Raw genomic sequence first — 19,961 nt, 5'->3', positions numbered from 1 at the left:
AAGTCCAGAGAACCAGCTTTCTCAGGACTCTTCCACACAAACACATCTGGCACTGGTTTCTCTGATATAGGTCTCTGAACTTCTGAACTTCTTTCACAAGCTGATTACTTGCCATTTTTACCCTAAAATGCTCTAGGTTTTCTATGCTCCTGAAAGAAACTTTTATTGACTGCACAGGTACTTATCTTAATAGTTTCCAATTTTAATTCCTTCTTTTTCAGAATAACATGTTTAGGTTTCATAATTTGCCACCCTAGTCAAGCTACAATAAGAGCATATGACATACAAGTCTTTTAGCTATAGATATTATAATCATTGGCATATATAAAACCCCATGTATAAAAAAACAAAAACAAACAAACAAACAAAACACCCAATGTATTACTCTTGTATCTGGCAGATACTTTTTTAGGATTTTGTTTTCCTCAACACTGAGTATAGCTATAAAATTAACTAGTTAAATGCTACATTTAAAATCGGGTTAAATTTTGCTTAAGATTGCCTGTGAAAAGTTATAACTGCAGTTAAGAAAATATAATGAGGAAAAAGCCGTTGGAAATAGTCCAGAATATTATAATTGTTGTCTTCATAGAATTATAGATGACATGCATCCTTATTTAAAAATAAGTTATAATTTATAATTGGAACACATTTCTGGAAAAAAAAATGAAAAACACACATAGTAAAAGAAAATGGCTCCAAGGTAAAGAGTATGCCTGCCAGTGCAGGAGACACTGGGTCAGGACTATCCCCTGGAGGAGAAAATGGCAGCCCACTCCAGTATTCTTGACTGGAGAATCCCATGGACAGAGGAGCCTAGCGGGCTATGTCCATGGGGTCGCATAGAGTCAGATACAACTGAGTGCACACACACAAGATAATACAATCCCTAGAGGAAGGCTCCGGGACTACTGGAAGTTCCATGTAGGAAGCAGTATAAAGCTTTTTAAGAAAGTACCATCTGGAAGATGTGTGCTTATGGCAAGTTGTAACAATTTCAAATGATAGCTGGCAACTGCTGAGAAGTGCTTTGGGACCAAGAATACCTTTTCTGAGAGGCGATTTCCTTGTTTTGCAAGAACTACTATCTAATCATTTAGGATTTGATGCTCTCAACTTTGTAACAGTGTATTTTGTGTTCTGTTTGTACCTCCTGACAGAGGATGAATGAGAGAGATTATCTGGTTTTGTCACTCTGTATACTTTTTATTTACATTTTTTATTGGGGTATAGCCAGTTAACAATGTTGAGCTAAGTTTCAGGTGAACAGCAAAGGGACTCAGCCATAGATATACCTGTATGCATTCTCCCCCAAACTCCCCTCCCCTCCAGGCTGTCACAGAACATTGAGCAGAGTTCCCTGTGCTATAAGTACATCCTTGTTGGTTATCTCTTTTAAATACACCAGTGTGTATATGTCCGTCCCACACTCCCTAACTATCCCTTCCACCTATCCTTCCCCTTGGCAACCATGAGTTCGTTTTCTAAGTCTGTGAGTCTCTTTCTGTTTTGCAAGGAACTCTACTTGCACCATTTCTTTTTAGACTCCATATATAAGGGATGTCATACAATATTTCTCTTTCTCTGTCTTACTTCCTTCACTATGACAATCTCTATGTCCACCCATGTTGCTGCAAATGGCATTATTTCAGTCTTTCTAATGGCTAGTCAGTCTGCATACTTTGTATTTCCTTCAGTCCAGTGACAGGCAAACAGAGCTGCCCAGCTCTCTAAGCCAAGAAGGAAAGCAGCAGCCTATTCGCTTGTCTTGGGCTCCTGTGAGCTGTTAAACTGGAAGGTGAACTCTGATTTTAGAGACCTTGTTTGTAGGGACCTGAAATCAACACACTTTGGCTGATGAGGACGACTAAAACCAATGAAACTGGAGTTTGTAAAAGAAATACAACCAGCTATGATGAACTCAGTGATTGCCAGGTAAGTGATCAATGAGTCACTCTTTAGTAGGGAAAAAAAAATCATTTATTTGCCACACTAGAACTCAAAACTCAAGCCATTTTGAGGTTAACATCTGTGTGGCTCAGGAAAGAGAGGACTGGACCAGGAGACAGGGCGGCTGAGCATGCATGTTATCCACCACTAAAGAGCTCCACAACCTGTGATGGCTTCCTGCCCCCTCATCCGCAACTAGGTTCGGGTGATGGAAAATCCTTTACATCACGAGGCTTCTGTGACCTAGAGCTCTAGCCAAAGCTTGGCCCTTGACAGTGCCCATTCAAGAAATTATCTGGGAACAAAATTTTTTTAGCACAATCGGCCTGATATGGATGGGCTTGTGGAATGTTCTCTTCCTCAGCCATAGGCTGAGAGTTGTTGAGAAGGAAGTGCTGGGTCACTTTGGTTAGGGTATAAGTTTCACAGTGGCCAGACACGAAGGCGCAGAGAGCAGGGAGCTATGTGTTCAGTGCTCTTGCAGACAGTGCGAGTGGAAGACAATTCACTTGGACTGCAGTTATGTGTCATCTTCAGGAACACCACAAAAACAAGAGAAAAAAGAACCACCTGAGTAGGTCCAGAAGGCTAACACACTGCAGCCTGCCTCACCTGTACGGGAGGTAGAATGAGGTCAAAATCATGGCCAGTGGCTCTGGAGTCTACATCCTGAACATGGCGTTCAGCCACCTAGATGATTAACGTCACTGGTAATGGGTATTTTGACAACAGGGTGTGCTGCTGAATGCCTCATATGTTTACACTGTTTAGACTGTGAAAGCTGCGAGGACAATTCAAGAAAACTGACCAACAATCAGTTTCACATGCAACTCATCTAAAACTTGGTGAATGCAACTCTAAAAGAAGTGTGAAGCTCTTCCCTTAGATGTAGGAATAAAATGAGGGTAGGATATTAAAAAAACTGTTAACCTATATCAAACTGCCCGTGGGTATTTCTTGTAAAAATCTGCAGTAACAGAAATATCACTGTTAACAGTATCCTATGAATTTGTAATGGGATTGACATGTTTCTCCCATTTGACAGCTGTACAACCCTATTTGTGCTCCACTGTGTCCCAAGGGCACTTAGCACGTTGTAGGCATTCTGAGTTTGCTGAATGACTAGTTTTGATTGTGCTTAGTCTTTTTTTGAAATGACTTTTATTTAGGGAAATAAGGGAAACTCTGGGGGGAAAAAATCAATGTTTCAACTTGGGAGTACAAGTCAATTTAAGAACCAAGATGACATGACTTAAGGAACCACCACCAACAACAACTAATTATTCCCTCTACCTAGAGACAAATTAGCCAAGGAAGAAACAGAATAGCCCTTGAATGATGAGCTAGAAACATTTGAACTCTAAGGAGATGGCAATAACCACATTATGCTTTCACCCTTTACACTAGCAGCACATCAATTTTAGATGTCTGGGTTATTTTTTCCTCCCTGTATGAATGGAGCAAAGTCAAACATAGGCAGACATTCTATTAAAACTACTAGGAATGCACAGAGGCATCTATAATAATCTCACACTCTCAATTATTTTAGGGAAACTTCATACATGAAGTGTTTTGATTTCAAATAATCTCTGTCCACTCCAAGCTGTTCCTATTCTTTCTCTCCTCAGTAAAGAGCATCTCTATAACCATCCAAGAGCTCCAGGAAAAAAAAAATCAAGTCTCAACTGTGACCCATCTCTCCCCCTCACCCCAGTACTCTCTCTGCTCCCCTGACATCCAATTCATCAGCAAGGTCTGGCCCTTTCTCCTCACTTTCACTACAACCACTGTTGATCAAGTCATCGTCCTTTCTCTCTCAGGACTTCCAGAGTGGTCTCCACACTGGTCTCCTTGAGTCCACACTTATACCTTTCCTATCCACTCTCCACGCAGCAGTCAGGGAGTTGTTTCTAAACTGCAAGTCAGACCCTGTTATCCTCTATCAGCTCACTTAAAGCCTTCTCATGGCTCCTTGTGACACTAAGAACAACATCCAAACTCCTAACTGACCAACAAGACCCTATCCACTTTCCAGATTTCAATTCCTACTGAAAGCCTTTCTCAGGTTGTAAGAAACAACACTTCTTTTACGTTGTTTTTGACATGCTGGCCTTCTTTCTGATCCAGGAATTGGCCAAGCTTATACCCACTCAGGGCCTTTGCAGATGCTACTTTCTTTTCCTCACACACTCTTCCCCCAGATATTTGTATGGCTGGCCTCCGAGACATCAGAAAAAGTGTCACCTCCTCAGAGAGGCCTTCTCTGGCCTTCTAATCTAAAGGAAGCCTTTCTCCGTATACTCTACCATATCACTGGGTTTTATTTTCTGCATGGAACTTATCCATATCTGAAATTAGCTAATATTTCTCTGCTCTTCTTGGTGGTCTCAAATGCACCAAAAGCAAAGAGAAAAGGGGCCTAATCTTCCTATTTATTGTTGTATCCTCAGTTCTTGAAGAAATGCTTGCCATTGCACAGGCACTTGAGTATGTGCTGAATGAATGAATGAATTTAATTGAGATAATCACAGAGAGAGTAAAACATTAAAAATACCTTTTATGTTGGAAATATCAATATTGAGCTGCCCGAGTTTCTCACACGTTTTCTCTATACACTCATAGACAGACTGCAGAATTTCCTTAGGGTCCTGCTCCACCCATCTTCAAACAAAAGAAAGTATTTTGGTTAGTCCACAAACAAGCAAGACAGATATAATTTATTACTCTAGAGATGTTCACTTATGAGGGTGTGGCTGCATAAACTGAAGAAAATCAGATAAGCAAAGCATATCCAATATTCTAAAGAAAGGACTTAAAGAAGGGCCAATTTCCCTTACATTTTTATTATTCTTCATACAGTAATTAACCATTTCAAAGGAGGTAATACTAGGCCACAAACAGCAGATATTCTACCGGTTTTAAAATCATTTTTTCAAATCCAGTAAGAAATAAGTTCCCCTATTCTTTATATCTTGTAGGTCTGATGAAATCCGATAGTATTCACATTTCACTAGTCATTAGTCATTTTTAAACAGACTAAATACAGATATTATTCTTTGGACACACTAACTGATTTCCTTGCTTATATATTTGTTTGTTTATTTATTTATGAAGCACAACAAATTCTGAAGTCAAATAAGTATATTAATCACTTTTGTCATCATTTTTCCTAAAATGTTATGTTAGAAAGTAGGGAAAAAAATTTTTAATTCCTTCCAAGAACTATGTCATGTAGACAAGTGACTGGTCCAAGTTTTCAGACCAAATCCCAGGGCAATTGTACGTAAGGTACAAGAACCACAGAAGGATGAATGGCTCATAATAAATGAGAATGGTGAATATCTGGGAAAAACAAATGGCATACCTTATCTATGGAAAAGTAGAAATGACACAAGTTAAAAGAATCCTACGCTACAATCTGGAAGTAGCAAGGGAATGCCAAATGCCTTTCTTTTCAGCCTTCCTCCAGGTCTGCCCAGCTTTCCCCCAGGCCTGCCCAGCTTTCCCAAGCTATGAATTCTGTCTCTAAATTTTCTCTTTCCAAAAACCCAATCTCCTTCCACATATTTCTAATTTCTATCCCTCCAAGACTAACTATCCTCTCTCTTAAACTGCAATGGGATCAGGTATATGGACAGTCATTCCAATGCTAGTAACATGTCAATAACTTTTATTATTAAACAAAGGAATTTCCTGAAACAGAGGAGAACATTTTTAATGGAAAATCTGGTAAGGCACTGCTTTGTTTTCCTCTTTCTTAAATTGAAGTAAACTTTACAATATAATGAACAGATCTAAAGCACACACATTTGTTGAGTTTCAACAAATGCATATACCAATCTAACCCACATCCAGATATAGAATATTTCCATTGTACCAGAAAAGTTCTTTCATGCGTTCAAGTCAATCACACACTCACAGGCAACCACTTTCGGGACTCCTATCATCCTAATCAGTTCAGCATCTTTTTAAATTTTAGATAGTCATATAGGATGTAGTCTCCTTTGCCCAGCTTTTTTTCATTTTCCATGATATCAGAGATTCAACCATGTTGTTGCATGTATCAGGCCACTGTTTTAAACCTGCCGAACAGTATTCCATTGTTATTGTTTACTGCTGAATAGTATATTCATTGTTTACTGATGGCAAACATTTGAGGGGTTTCCAATTTTATTATGAACAAAGCTACTATAAGCATTCATGTAGATAAGCCTTTCTATAGGCATATGCTTTCACTTCTCTTGGATGAATTCCTAAGAGTGGAATGCAGCAGATATATGATTTACTTGATAAGAAACTGCCACATAGTTTTTAAAAGTGGTTGTATCATAAATATCAAATTTTGAACACTGTACAGTACATGTATATGTACTATATAGAGCATATATATTATTAATACAATTACTACATATGAACATTATTTCCCAAAAGGATGATTTAGTAGCAGATGTTAAGATATATGAATTAAAAAAAAAAACAACTCGTTTCTTTGTTTAAGGAAAAGACCTTCATGTGCAAATCAGGAGAGAAGCAGCTTGACAATAATGAAGACATAAAACTAAATGACTTCAAAGTCAATGTGGAATTTCTGACATCTAATCTACCTTTGCTTTATTACCTTACTACTCCTTTTCTGTCCCTGAATTTCTAAGCCATCAGTCACATTTTTGCTGACCTACCAAGTTAGTGCTTCTTTTTCAATATATTTATTTATTTATTTATTTACTCTTTTTGCTAAGCCAAGTCTGAGTTATGGCACATGGGCTCAGTTGCTCCTTGGCAAGTTAGATCTTAGTTCCCTGACCAGGGATAGAAACCAAGTTCCCTGCACTACAAGGCAGATTCTTAACCATTGGAGCATCTGGGAAGTCCCAAGTTACTGCTTCTTTTCTTGACTAATACCTATTCCTTGTCTTCTCAGGAGGGTGTTTGGTCAAGCTTACTTTACAGAGACATAGGGCAGGTGGGTTGAGATGGACTAATAAATATGAGGTATCTTTACATATTAAATTAGGAAACATACCCTTCTCTTGGAAACTCTTGTTTTATTTCCACTTGATGATGACTAAGTAGTTCAGCTGTTTTTGAATTGAAAACCTGAAAAATATATTGCAAGAGTAGAGTAAAAAATGCAGGTAGACAGCAAAGATGTTCAAAAGTTATTCGGCAACTGAAGTTCTTATTCACTGATAGAAAAAGCATTTCAGAGGAAATGCCTGACAATGCTCTCTTCAGATAGAATCATGCAAGTTACAAGGTAGCTTCAGAAATAACTTCTTTTTAAATAAATGAAAATCTGTTAAAGCTGAAGAGGCAATTCTTCATTCTTTAAAAAAATGGTTCCAGATGTAGGAAATTTAATACATCAACCAGTGAATAGTATGGATTTCTTTTAGAGATTAGGAAAACCAAAAATAAAAGAGCTGGATCAGTGCTGATAGTGATAGCGTCAGGTTCCATTCTGCATCCATCTTGCATGTAGAAACAGGAATCATAGACGCCCAGGCAGGAAAGCAGCCTGTGTAAATTCTTTTGAAGGAAAGTGTAACAATGCATCTCACTCTTACGAGAGCCAAGGAGAGTCATTATCAGAAAGGAGAGAAGAGGACCGACCGTGGCATCAAGCTGAGTGCTCTCTGTGACATGAATTGGTGACTCTTGATTATAAAACATTAAAACTCGTGGAGGAAAGCTACCAAAAAATAAGTGCAGTACTAGCCTCTGCAATTTTAACACCATTAAAATAACGCTTCCTGAAAACCTAACAACTTCTTTTCCAAGTATTATTTTTCACCTGGGTATATCTATATTTAAGTATCACATGACTTAGTCTTTCAGAGTTAAGAGTTCATATTTTAATTAAAATTAACTTCCCCAATCACTTTAATTGCAGCAGTAAAGTCACCTCCAATTAAGAAAATGTTTCCAGGCCTACGTTTCCTGTGGGAGAAAATTCCTCGCTGAAGACAGACTCAGAAAGACAAAGTAGTAAGGGGAAACACATGGTGAGTCTTGTTGCTGTTCGCCTCCCTACTCCCCACACACATCATCTTTTGGGGAGGAAGTGATAAACATAATGAAAGCAAGAAGGCAAATTCTCAAGTCCTCTGAGGAGATAAAATATCTCACAAGTCAAAGGTTAACCTGACACATCATAAATAAAAGGCATTTGGCAGAAACCGGTATAATATACCAGTAATTTACAACTTTAGCATTAGTGTAAGTTTCTAGGATGTCCATTCCATTTGTCCCATTTTATTTTCTAAAGTTTCTCTAGGGCCTGGAATAGTGCCTGGCCTAAGGTCGGTAATTAATAAATATTTGTTGAATATCTAAAACACTGTGGTCTATCAGGTACTTATTAGGAGATACATTATTAAATAAAATGGGAAATGGTTATATGGCATAAACTCTTAATAGGAAGCCATAGTTGTATGTTTCCTCATATTACTCCTGTTCTCAAAGTCTGCTGTTGCTGCTGCTGCTGCTGCTGCGCCACTTCAGTTGTGTCCGACTCTGTGTGACCCCACAGACAGCAGCCCGCCAGGCTCCCCTGTCCCTGGGATTCTCCAGGCAAGAACACTGGAATGGGTTGCCATTTCCTTCTCCAATCCGTGAAAGTGAAAAGTGAAAGTGAAGTCACTCAGTTGCGTCCGACTCATAGTGACCCCATGGACTGCAGCCTACCAGGCTCCTTCATCCATGGGATTTTCTAGGCAAGAGTACTGGAGTGGGGTGCCATTGCCTTCTCTGTCCCAAAGTCTACAAGTCCCCAAAGGACCCTGGAACAAGAAACAAGAGAGGTGGGATGGGAAGGGGGAGGGAGGCTTAAGAGGGAGGGGATACACATGTAATTATGGCTGATTCGAGTTGTTGTACAGCAGAAATCAACACAATATTGCAGAACAATTATCCTCCAATTAAAAAATTTTTAAAAATAAGGTGTGCCTTTTTGGTGGATGGATTCATAAAAGACTTTGACAGTGGACCTAGGGAGCTATGAATGGAGTAGGCTTCCTCTTCCATCACCCCCTAGTTTTAAGTAGGCTAATGTCAGGACCCTTATGCACACACACACAAATGGGTTTAAAGGTTGTTGAAATAGGCACAGAAAAGGGAAGTAATTTGGAAAATCCTATGTGGCATATTAGAGCGTGATGTCTGATCACAGAACATGTAGATGTAAGAGGATGAAGTCTGGACCTCTCTACTTCTTTAGAGCTCTGACTCTGAGGGGAAAATGGACATCACCTTTAGGTGTTTAGGATCTGACCTTGTGCATCACTCCCCGGTATAGGGGGCACGTTTTAGATTTACTATTTTAGAATCTGCAACTTGCTTCATGGATCATCATCCAACAAAAATATAATGCAAGTCACAAATGCAAGCCACATATAATTCATAACATAATTTTGTAATTTAAAATTTTCTCACAAAAAAAGTTAAAAAAAAAAGCTGGTAAAATTAATCTTATTAACATTTTTAAACCAATATATCTAAAATCATTTCAACAGGTGATCAATACAAAATTGATTAGCTTGTCTACTTTTTTAGTACTAAGTCTTTGTAATCTGGTATAGACTTTATACTTCTGGTCCAACTCAATTCAGACTAACCACATTCAAAGTGATCGATAGCCACCTGAGACCAGTGGCTGCCATATTGGACAGTAAAGTTGTGGAGTAGTGCTTTTCTCATATACCTAGTTCATGTGAGGAACTGTAATGAAGCCTCCTGATTATCCATTTGTCTGCAGGTGAACAAGTATCCAAAGTGAGCTAAGGATGTTTCCATAAGACTCTATGGCTGGTGGGTGAAAGTGAAGTCGCTCAGTTGTGTCCGACTCTTTGTGACCCTGTGGACAGTAGCCTGCACCAGGCTCCTCCATCCATGGGATTTTGTAGGCAAGAGTACTGGAGTGGGTTGTCATTTCCTTCTCCAGGGAATCTTCCCGACCCAGGGATCGAACCCAGTTCTTCTGCATTGTAGACAGACACTTTACCATCTGAGCCACCAGGGAAGTAGGTAACTCCAATGACAACACATTGCTGCTGCTAAATCGCTTCAGTGGTGTCCGACTCCGTGCGACCCCATAGACGGCAGCCCACCAGGCTCCCCTGTCCCTGGGATTCTCCAGGCAAGAACACTGGAGTGGGTTGCCATTTCCTTCTCCAATGCATGAAAGTGAAAAGTGAAAGTGAAGTCGCTCAGTTGTGTCCAACTCTTTGCGATCCCATGGACTGCAGCCTACCAGGCTCCTCTGTCCATGGGATTTTCCCAGCAAGAGTACTGGAGTGGGGTGCCACTGCCTTCTCCGGACAACACATTACCCAGGAGCAAAAATGCTAGTCTGTTCTTTTCAGGTAGATTTCAAAAGCCACTGTCACTGAAAGATGGCAATGGCTATACAATTTGCTTTATAAAATGAGTAGCATGGTCATTCATGTAAAAACTGTTAGATGGCAAGGGAGAAACACCCCTGAGATACAGATGCTCCTCATCTTTTCACCCTTTTCAAGTTTGAAACTCAGTTTAAAGATCAGTCCAAACTGCAGACGCAAAATGACACAGAACAGAAACTCTCTTTTAAAAAATTCATGTTAAGAGAATTTATTTAAAGGAATACACAAAAGTTTATGGGATCTGGAAGAGATCTGAGCCAGTGTTCAGCGTCCTCCCCACATCTCTGGGACCCTTCAGAAGCCGGGAGGGAGGGAAGGACAGAGCGTTTTAACTCAGTCTCTGGACCACACCCTACCTTAGATTTCATATTTTACTGACTTCAGCTTCCAGATTTAAACTCTTCTAGAAGTGCACTTAACCATGGAGTTCCAAGGCAGAAAGCAAAATGACAATACAAGCTGAGACCCATTGACCTAATGGAATGGTCTCTTACTTACCAAGTGAGCTCTGAGAGATGGGATAGGACTGACAAACAGGGCTAAGCTCTAGGTTTTCTAAATACCAGAGCTTTTCCAGTACAAAATCATACTGGGACTAATTATGATGTTTTCATCCATTAAGTGACAGCAAATATGAAGAGGTTTTCTAACATAGGGCTGCCTATGCTATCAAGAGGAGGAAGGACATCCAACCCAAACTTGGGGGGAGTTGGAGAAGGGCTCTCAGAAGATGTAATTTGCAGATGAAGACTGGGAACAGTGGGAAAGGTAGGCTGAGGCAGGCAAAGCAGCTGAGGATGTGTGTGTGCAGTGATCCATGTAAGATGCCTAGAGGTGTCTTGGCAGCTGTGGGTACTGAATGAAGTGCATTGCTGAGATATTCAGTTTAGGAGGTATAAGTATTTAGATGCCTCAAGGGGCTTGGATAGGGAGGAATGACAAAAAAGGAGGAATATTCAAGGATGACAGGTTACAGGTTCCAAGTTAAGAGCAGGCAGTGTTTTGCTATATTCAAATGGATAACCAACAAGGACCTACTTACAGAACAGGGCACTGTGCTCAATGCTATGTGGCAGCCTGGATGAGAGGGTAGTTTGGGCGAGAGTGGATACATGTATATGTGTGGCTGAGTCCCTTTGCTGTTCACCTGAAACTATTACAACATTGTTAATTGGCTATACCTCAATATAAAATAAAAAGTTACAAAAAAAAAAAAGAGTAGGCAATGTTACAAAACAAAGGTATGGGAAGGAGCAGTAATTACAGTATGGAAAGGAGTAAAGAGATTGCCAATTTCATTCTAAACAACCTCTGTTGGAGTGAAGACACCAGCAGTCAGTTGCTAATGTTTGAGGACACAGCTAAGAGAAAGAGATCCATTAAGGGCAGAAACTTGGAACTAGTGGATAAATAAGTCCTGGAGAGCTGATGCACAGTAGAGTAATTAGAGTCAATGGTAATGTACCAGAAACTTCAAAGTTGCTAAGAGACCCGATCTTAATGGTTTCCACCAAAAAAAATGAGTGAGAATTATGTGACAAGGCAGAGCTACGGAGATAATGCTACGGTGGTAATCATATGGCAATATACAAATATATCAAACCACACAGTGTTCATCTTAAACTTATACAACCTTCTGTGTCAACCATATGTCTATTAAAAAAGAGAGAGAGTTTTAGAACTGCATGTGAGCCAGAAAAGCAGTTGAGAGCGTCATGCTTGATGTCATATGGGGGCAAAAAGCACAGGCCTGGGGGTCAAGTTCAGCCCTGTCCATATCAGTTTTTTGGTTATGTCTTTTTGTCTTTTTTCTGGCCATGCAGCACAGCATGTGGGGTCTTCCTTGACCAAGAACAGAGACTGAACAGGTGTCCCCTGCAGTGGGAGCATGGAGTCTTAACCACTGGCGGGCGTGCTAAGTAGCTTCAGTTGTGTCAGACTCTTTGGGACCCCATGGACTGTAGCCCCTCCAGGCTCCTCTGTTTATGGGGATTCTCTGGGCAAGAATACTAGAGTGGGTTGCCATGCCTTCCTCTAGGGGATCTTCCTGACCTAGGGATAGAACCTGTGTCTCTTACGTCTCCTACATTGGCAGACAGGTTCTTTACCGCTAGTGCCGCCTGGGAAGACCTTAACTCCTGGACCACCACGGAAGTCCCATGACAGCTGTCTGACTTTAACTTTTCTAAATTGCTAATTTTTCCATCTGCAAAGGACTAAGTAATGTATGAAAAGTATTTCATACAGGGCGAGCCCATAACATGTATCCAAAAGATGTTACCACTACTGCTATCAGTGCTACTATTTTGATTACTGTTCCTATTATTACTACTACCACCAGCACAGCAGATAGGTGATAAAGAGTTCAGATTTAAAAAAACAATCACCAGTTCTGTATTCATCTCTAAGCGCAAATCACGTCTCAGTTCCAGAGTTTGTTTTTGGTGGGGGAGGGCAATGAAAACTTGAAGAAGCAAGTTCAGGTAGGAAAAGAAAAGTTCAGCATAGTGCTGGCACAGAGTAGAAACCCAAAAGATGTTACCACTACTGCTGTTGCTACTATTGCTGCCACTTACTACTACTATTTCTATTATAAGCAGGAGAGTTAGAAGTCATCAGTCTATATTCACCACTGTGCCTAAATTATGATCAATTTCCAGATTTGGAAGAGGGGGACATTTAAAAACCGAAAAGAAGGAAAATTACTTCTATAAGAACTGTTTAAAAAGAACTTTCTGAAACAATGCCCACCTTTTCTGTCTCAGCCAAAGGGGAGTAGTGGAGACACGAAATACAGTCCTTACTAAGTAACTGTCTTTCAGGCTTGCCTCACCCACCCTGTGACTAACTCAAGCATCCCATCATAAACATGCATTCACCTCCCTCCCCACGTGATTTCCCCACTAGCCTACTCATGCCACACTCTACTGGGTAAGTAAGACATTTTTCAGGAATGCAAACTCCCTCTCTAAAACACCATGATATTATGTAAATCTGTAGCATCTAAAATAAAAATACTAGCTATGAACATGTTACACTGCAAACTTGACCACAAATGGCATCATGGCATCTTCCTAAAGCCAAAGTGAGGTTATATTCAATAGCATATATTTATACATACCTCTAATATAACTATAGTTGTTAAATCCAACTTTTCCCAAGACCCCACAAGTTTTCCCTTTCTAGTTTTTCAGTCCAAGAGTTCTAGACAACACATCAAGCCCTGGAGGCCTCTCTCTGCTGGTGTCTATTCAAGTAACAAGCACCTCTGTTGCTGCTGTTGTTTAGTTGCTAAGTTGTGTCCAACACTTTGCAAACCTATGGACTCTATGTAGCCCACCAGGCTCCTCTATACATGGGATTCTCTAGGCAAGAAGCCTCGAGTGGGTTGCCATTTCCTCCTCCAGGGATCTTCCTGACCCATGGATCGAACCCATGTCTCTTGTGTCTCCTGCACTGGCAGGCGGATTCTTTACCACTGAGCCACCAGGGAAGTCCAAGGAACACCTATCAGATGCCAAACGTTGTATTAAGCTTTGGAGAAGCGGAAAAAAAGATAGCTCTCTGCTCCTCATGGAAGTCCAAACTGAAGGCTCTAAACATTTATGTTTATGAGACAAGAGGACAAGAGAGGGTGGCAGCCCTCTGATGAGATGTTCTTACCATTTCTGTAATGTGATGGGCAAGAAAACCGAGTGGGGTTTGGAAAACACAGTTACATTTATTATAAGAGGGGTCTCATTCCAGCTGTGGGCCAAATTCATTTGACCAAATTCACTGTTCATTAGTTCCTGTCCCCTAATGGGTGATTAATATTTATGCGTTGAATACATAAACGAAAGAAAGCGGAAACCCATCCCTTAACCTTGAGATCTCTAAGTATGATGAGACAACCGGGGCCAAGGCAATGTTTCCTGCCAAAATAAGCATGGAGCTACAATTCAAGTCATTCTTCACAGATGCTGGCTATTGGAACAAAATGGTTATGCAACCATTATCCACGGTGACTACACCTAAGCCCTGCCCAGGCCCCACTTAATCTGAGTCACAAGATGATCAAAACCAGCAGTACTTATTCAAAGGCAACCTTTTTTAAAAAAAACAGTGAAACCAGTGTGTAAGTCTGTTTTACTTGGTGAAGATTCATCTGTGACCATAATCAGAACTGGTAAGTGCCCAGCCTCCTATCTTCCCTCCACAGTCAGTCTTCCACATCCACAGTTCCGTTTCTATAGATTTGAGCAACTGCAGATCCAAAGTGTTTTCTAAAAAAAATTCCAGAAAGTTCCAAAAAGCAAAACATGAAGTTACCCTGTGCCTGTCACCTATGTGCATGGCATCTACACTGTATTTACAACTCTTTACACAGTATTTACATTGTGTTAGATGTAAGCATCTAGAGAGGATTTAAAGCATAAGGGAGGATGTGCCTAGATTATATGCAAGTGATATGCTACTTCATTATATAAGGGATATGAGCATCCTACGATTTTAGTATCCATGGGGGACCTGGAACCAATCCCCTGGATACGGAGAAACAACTGTACTCAGAAAACTGGGGAACCTACTGAAGGCAGGAGGATTTAGGACGATAGGCTTCTGACTGGGAGAAACCTGGATTTGAATCCCAGTTCCATCAGTCACTCTGCAACCTTGGGCACATTCCCCAACATGTTCTAATCACCTGTGTAAAGGAGCTCAATAATACTACCTACATCACAGCTGTTATGAGGATTAAATGAGATAATGCTGGGAAAGTCCTCAATAAGTACCTGACACATCACAGGTACAACACAATCCAAGCCTTTGTTTTTTTAATGTATTTTTAATTGGAGGATGATTGCTTTACAATGTTGTGTTGGTTTCTGCCATAGATCAACACCAATCAGCCATCAATATACACACATCCCCTGCCTCTTGAGCTACCCTCCCACCTCCTACCCCATTTTACCCTTCTAGGTGCAGTCTTTTTTTTAACAGTCAATCTAATGGGGAAACAACAAAGCTACCAAATTAAAGAAGGAAGTTGACTGTTTCAGCTGAAGCTTTTGTCTTATAAAGAAATGGCCCCTCCTTTAAACCTGTTACACTAATTCTCTTTCCAAGAAGTTCCTACTCTGCAATCTGGGTAAACCCTTGCCAAGCCCAGCTCACTTTCCTATCAGACAAGTTGGAAATTTTCTTTTGGTGCAAAACATATGCCTAGGGTCCCCAGGTTAAGTCTTTGACTACTAGAGGAAGAAATGAACACATTCTAAATTTGCAGTTCTACTACTAAAAGAGAAGCAATTAAGTAATCAGACATACCCGAGTCAGAGAGCTTTAAGATTTTTTGACAAGATAAAAAGGAGAATCCGAATTCAAATTCAGTTGACCTATAAAAATCTTTTCAAGAAATATGTGTAAAGCACTCCCTGGAGAGAAGACAGGTGTTCATTTGTCATGTTGACCAAGATATTTTAAGGAATACAAAGATGAACAAGTCTCCAAAAGGAGGTTCCTGCTTTAAGTCAGCAGATATATAACAACACAAAGTAAAGCTGATAAGAGCTATTAACAGAGACATAAAAAGAATGCTCTAGGAAGGGGGAGAAATTCTGAGTAAGGGTTTGAGCAAAGACTTCCACCAAGAGATGGTAACTGAGCCACTATTTGGAGGTAGAACAGAATTTCAAGGAGCAGATATGGGAAAATGGGGGGGAGGCATTTCCCTTGGATGAGAGAACGTGAATAAACACATCTTGTGTCCCTTATGGGAGAAAAAATGTAACTGGCATAGAAAAAGGGACAGGGAAGCTCAGTGAGGTGATTGGTCCTGTGAACACTGAATGAGACACGCAAATACAATGAATAATGGCCAGGAAACTATTTTAATACTTTTCACTTTATAAGCTTCCTTATGACAGTTCTTATTTGTTGTATTCTTTCCTGAGAAGAAGATAAGCAATTATTTCCGAGTCATAATTACGACGTGGAACAATATGACTGGTACAACCCCTGGGGATCACTTTGTGACTGTAGCACTTGTTCAGCAAATCTATTATCTGAATTTTGCAGACAGTGGTTTAGCAACTTCTTTCCTTATAACCAAGGGAGAAAAAAAAAAATCCCTTTCTAAACCATTGCCAGATTTTTCTCTACTTCACCCAGAATCTCTTTACACAGGTAGTCTTCTGTCTACCTCTGAAGCTTTCTTGAAGAGTTGTTTCTCAAGGAGCAGGAAACTTTACTGATCAACTTTTAAACATCACTCTGTAAGCAGGATGGGAGCCTTTTGAATGTGCACCTTAGCTTACTCATTGATATCAAGCCACAGTAAACAGCAGCCGACTTCTTAAAGGCTCCTGCTATTCATGTCAATCGCTGAACAACCGACTGTGATAATATAAAGTTGATTCATTCCTTCCCCACCAACTCGGAAAGACAACCCTCGGGCAACAGAATCTGAGGGGCCAGGAACAACCTGCAGTAGATAAAGAAGACTGCTGGGCTACATGCATGGCAACAGTGTTAGTCGCTAAGCTGTGTCCGACTCTGCAACCCCATGGACTGTAGCACTTACCAGCCTCCTCCGTCCATGGGATTCTCCAGGCAAGAATACATTCCCTTCTCCAGGGGATCTCCCCGACCCAGGGATTGAACCTGGGTCTCCCACATTGTAGGCAGATTCTTTACCATCTGAGCCTCCAGGGAAGCCCCATGTACAGCAACACTGACAAGTCAAAAGGAAGACCAGCACGGTCAGGCTGGCAACTCAAAAGGCAGCCTACAGAGTTAGGAAATATTTTACCCACTTTCAGAGAGGGCAAAGGCTGTATAAACTTGGGAACAACTGCCATGTTTGGTTTGGCCCCTACAGTCTGTTAGCAGCTAGTTGCCAACGTTTAAGGACAGGAAGATTTCACTGAAAACGCTTGACTACCAATTTTTCTTAAAGAATCTGAAGCTTGTGCAACATGAGGCGAGTGTTCCTGCCTGGCAGCTAGAGGCTGTCCTTTTAGCCTGAGTCCGATCTCCAGCCTTCCTCCTCCCTCTACCTGTCTGTCCCCTGCAGGCATTTGTGTGGGCAAATCTTGAATGTGGCTTCAAAACTCAACCCACAGTTAGTCAACACACATGTCTTAATAGTCTTTCTTAGTTTGGGAAGATGGTAGTGATGACTGCATACTTTATTAATCAAATCTAGTTAGGTGAACTTTCTTATGATTCAGGGTTACTTTATAAATGTTTATATGAAAATAAGACAAAGTAAAACCTGCCCTGTCGATCAAAAGATAAACAATGTAAGAAACAGGAGAATTAGGTCTTGGCAGCTCAAACCAGTGTAAGTCACTAAATAAGAACCAAGCTAAAACTGGACTGAAAGCTTCTGACTTTAGACAAGAGAGATGAGTATCAAAATGAAGGTACAGATGCAGGTTTTAGTCAAGTGGTCAACTAAATAGAGTTCTGAAAAAAATATGTAAAAGGTATATACAATGTATACATACATATACATACTAAAGAAGACATGAAAACATGAATTGAGAGAAAGAAGTGAAGAGGGAGCTAAGCAATCATTAAATATTTATATCAACTTGCCAGGTTAGTCAAATGTCCATTGAAAGAATGAGCTCTTAACCAACAACAGTTTACTTCAATTACTTTTAAATGATCTTACTTAACTCAGTACTAGCAGTACCAGATTACTTTAAGAGCAAGTTTCCTAATGGCCCCAAACAAATCAATCAGCAGAGAGTCATTTAAATAGCACTCCATTATGGCAAAACTCTGCTGTCACACATGGCAAATAAAAAGAGAAACAATTTCCCTGTCACTTTATGTTGTGAAGTGCCGAGAGGACAGTCATCTTTGTAACAGGCAAAGTATCGGAACTGAAATTTACGAAGCTTCGAAACGAAATCAAGATTCCGCTAAAAGCAGTGTAGTGTGACTTTTCCCTAACGTGTTATGCCACTCGCCAGCCCCTGAGCATTCTACCTTCTGCAATGTCTGTGGGAGACGATGACAAGGCATCATCACGCAAATACTATATTTGTTTGCTCCACAGACTCTGTGTTAGGCTCCCACAGCCGTGACACAGCTTCCCCCCATCCAAGGACGTCCTGAGCCGGGCAGGCCAAATGCTTCTGGGGAAGACTGCAGCAGCGGTCAGTGTGGCCACCTGTCCCCGGCGGCAGGCGGGCCGCTCTGCACGGATGCTCGATGAGTCCTAGCTCCCTTCGGGGGAGGAATCCCCCCATCAGTAGGCGGCCGCGCTCCACCACCGAGGCCAGGGGGCTACTCAGCTCAGCCGCGGGGGTCGCGAGAGGCCGCGTTGCCCCAGGCCCGGGCGGGGCGGCTCCAGCGTGGCAAGTCCCACTACGGAGCTCTTGGCCTCCTCCTCTTGCCCCGTAGCTGGGGCCCCGGGCCGTGGGAAGAACGGGATGGGGACGCGACACCCAGCCCTGGCGTTCCAAGGCTCTCGCCCCGGTTCAGCACCTTCTCAAGTGGCACCCACCCCGGGCTCACCAGAAAGCGCGTCGAGCTGGTGCCCTGGTCCACTGCTCCCACCAAGGGCCCCAAAACTGCTTTCTTCGAGGATGCCATGAAACCAGCTTTGGGTCGGCAGGCGGTCTGGACCCGTTTCCCTGGTGACGGCGACGGGCGGGGAAGGGGCGTGCGGCTAGCCTGGAGGGCCTGCAGGCTGGCGGCAGTAGATGGCTCGGACCGCGCTTCGAGCGGCCCCTTTACCGGCGCGGAGCCTTCTCGCCCCGCCCCTCCGGCCCAGGCCCCGCCCGCACCCGCGTTCCCCACGACTTCGGGGGCGGAGCGAAGTGGGGGGGCGCTGTCTGCCAGGCCGGCCAATGACCGAAAGCGGAAAGAGAAGGAACGTTCAGACAGTCTGAGGGAGTGTGACGTCATGGGGCGGGGCCTGGGCGCGGCGGAGGCGGTGTCCCGCGCGGCAGGTCACATGGGCCCGGCGAGCCGGCCGCCGAGCCTGCTTGCAGCAGGGCCTCAGGGGGAAGCTGGTGCTGCCCATTGCAGGGAGCATCACTGGCCCGCAGAAAGGGCACAGGCCCACCTACGCCCCGGGGCTTCGGCTCTCGGATGGGTTCCAAAATGCGGAACTGCTTGCTCCTGTGGTGGGCTGTGCAGAGCACGGCGTGAGTCACTCTTTGGAATGACCCCGCCGGGCCTTCCCGCGCTTCCGATGCCCCGCCCACTTACCCGTTCCTCGTCCCACTTAAGAATAATCTCCTTCACTGGGGCTGACCCTAGGTAGTGTCACCTTCAGGGGCAGCGCGAATCCTGCGCCTCTGGAGGTTTTTTAGGGATAAGGAACTCAGAAGTTCTTTCGGTTTAGCGTATAAGGAAAGCGCTCACAAATCAACCTCCTCAGGTCATCAATTGACTATGCAGAAAGTCCCGGGGCCCCTCCCTGTCCTGATGCGCCCTTGCTCCTCGCTTGACCTCCGTCTGGTGTCCTCTCCCTTACCCGCTATTTCCTCTCCCTCCGTTAAATGCTGTGGACAGCAGAAGGAAAGGAAAGGGGCCTGCTCATTTGACCTTGAATTTACTTTGCCGGGTTCTTTGGGATACTGTTTTTCAGGAATTTTCAAACTCTGG

At 42.3% G+C, this 19,961-nt stretch overlaps 1 protein-coding gene across 4 annotated transcripts in view; it reads right to left on the bottom strand.

The window, feature by feature from the left end:
• GK (glycerol kinase) overlaps window positions 1-19,493 on the bottom strand; it is a 75,978-nt gene extending 56,485 nt beyond the window's left edge. For 2 of the 4 annotated variants that reach the window (XM_070291475.1, XM_070291476.1), the window contains exons 1-3: window positions 18,864-19,493; window positions 6,974-7,047; window positions 4,505-4,611 (exon numbers count right to left, since the gene is read on the bottom strand). In XM_070291475.1, coding sequence (XP_070147576.1) covers window positions 4,505-4,611; window positions 6,974-7,047; window positions 18,864-19,256 — 574 coding nt within the window. In that variant the 5' untranslated portion in view covers window positions 19,257-19,493. The remainder of the gene's footprint in view (window positions 1-4,504; window positions 4,612-6,973; window positions 7,048-18,863) is intronic. The other 2 variants (XM_070291477.1, XM_070291478.1) reach the window with 1 other exon arrangement.
• Window positions 19,494-19,961: the final 468 nt, after the last annotated feature.

The sequence above is a fragment of the Ovis canadensis genome, chromosome X, assembly GCF_042477335.2.
Source record: "Ovis canadensis isolate MfBH-ARS-UI-01 breed Bighorn chromosome X, ARS-UI_OviCan_v2, whole genome shotgun sequence".
Classification (NCBI taxonomy): Eukaryota; Metazoa; Chordata; class Mammalia; order Artiodactyla; family Bovidae; genus Ovis; species Ovis canadensis.
The sequence above is the reverse complement of the archived record's forward strand: the minus strand, read 5'-3'. Positions and strand labels throughout refer to the sequence as shown.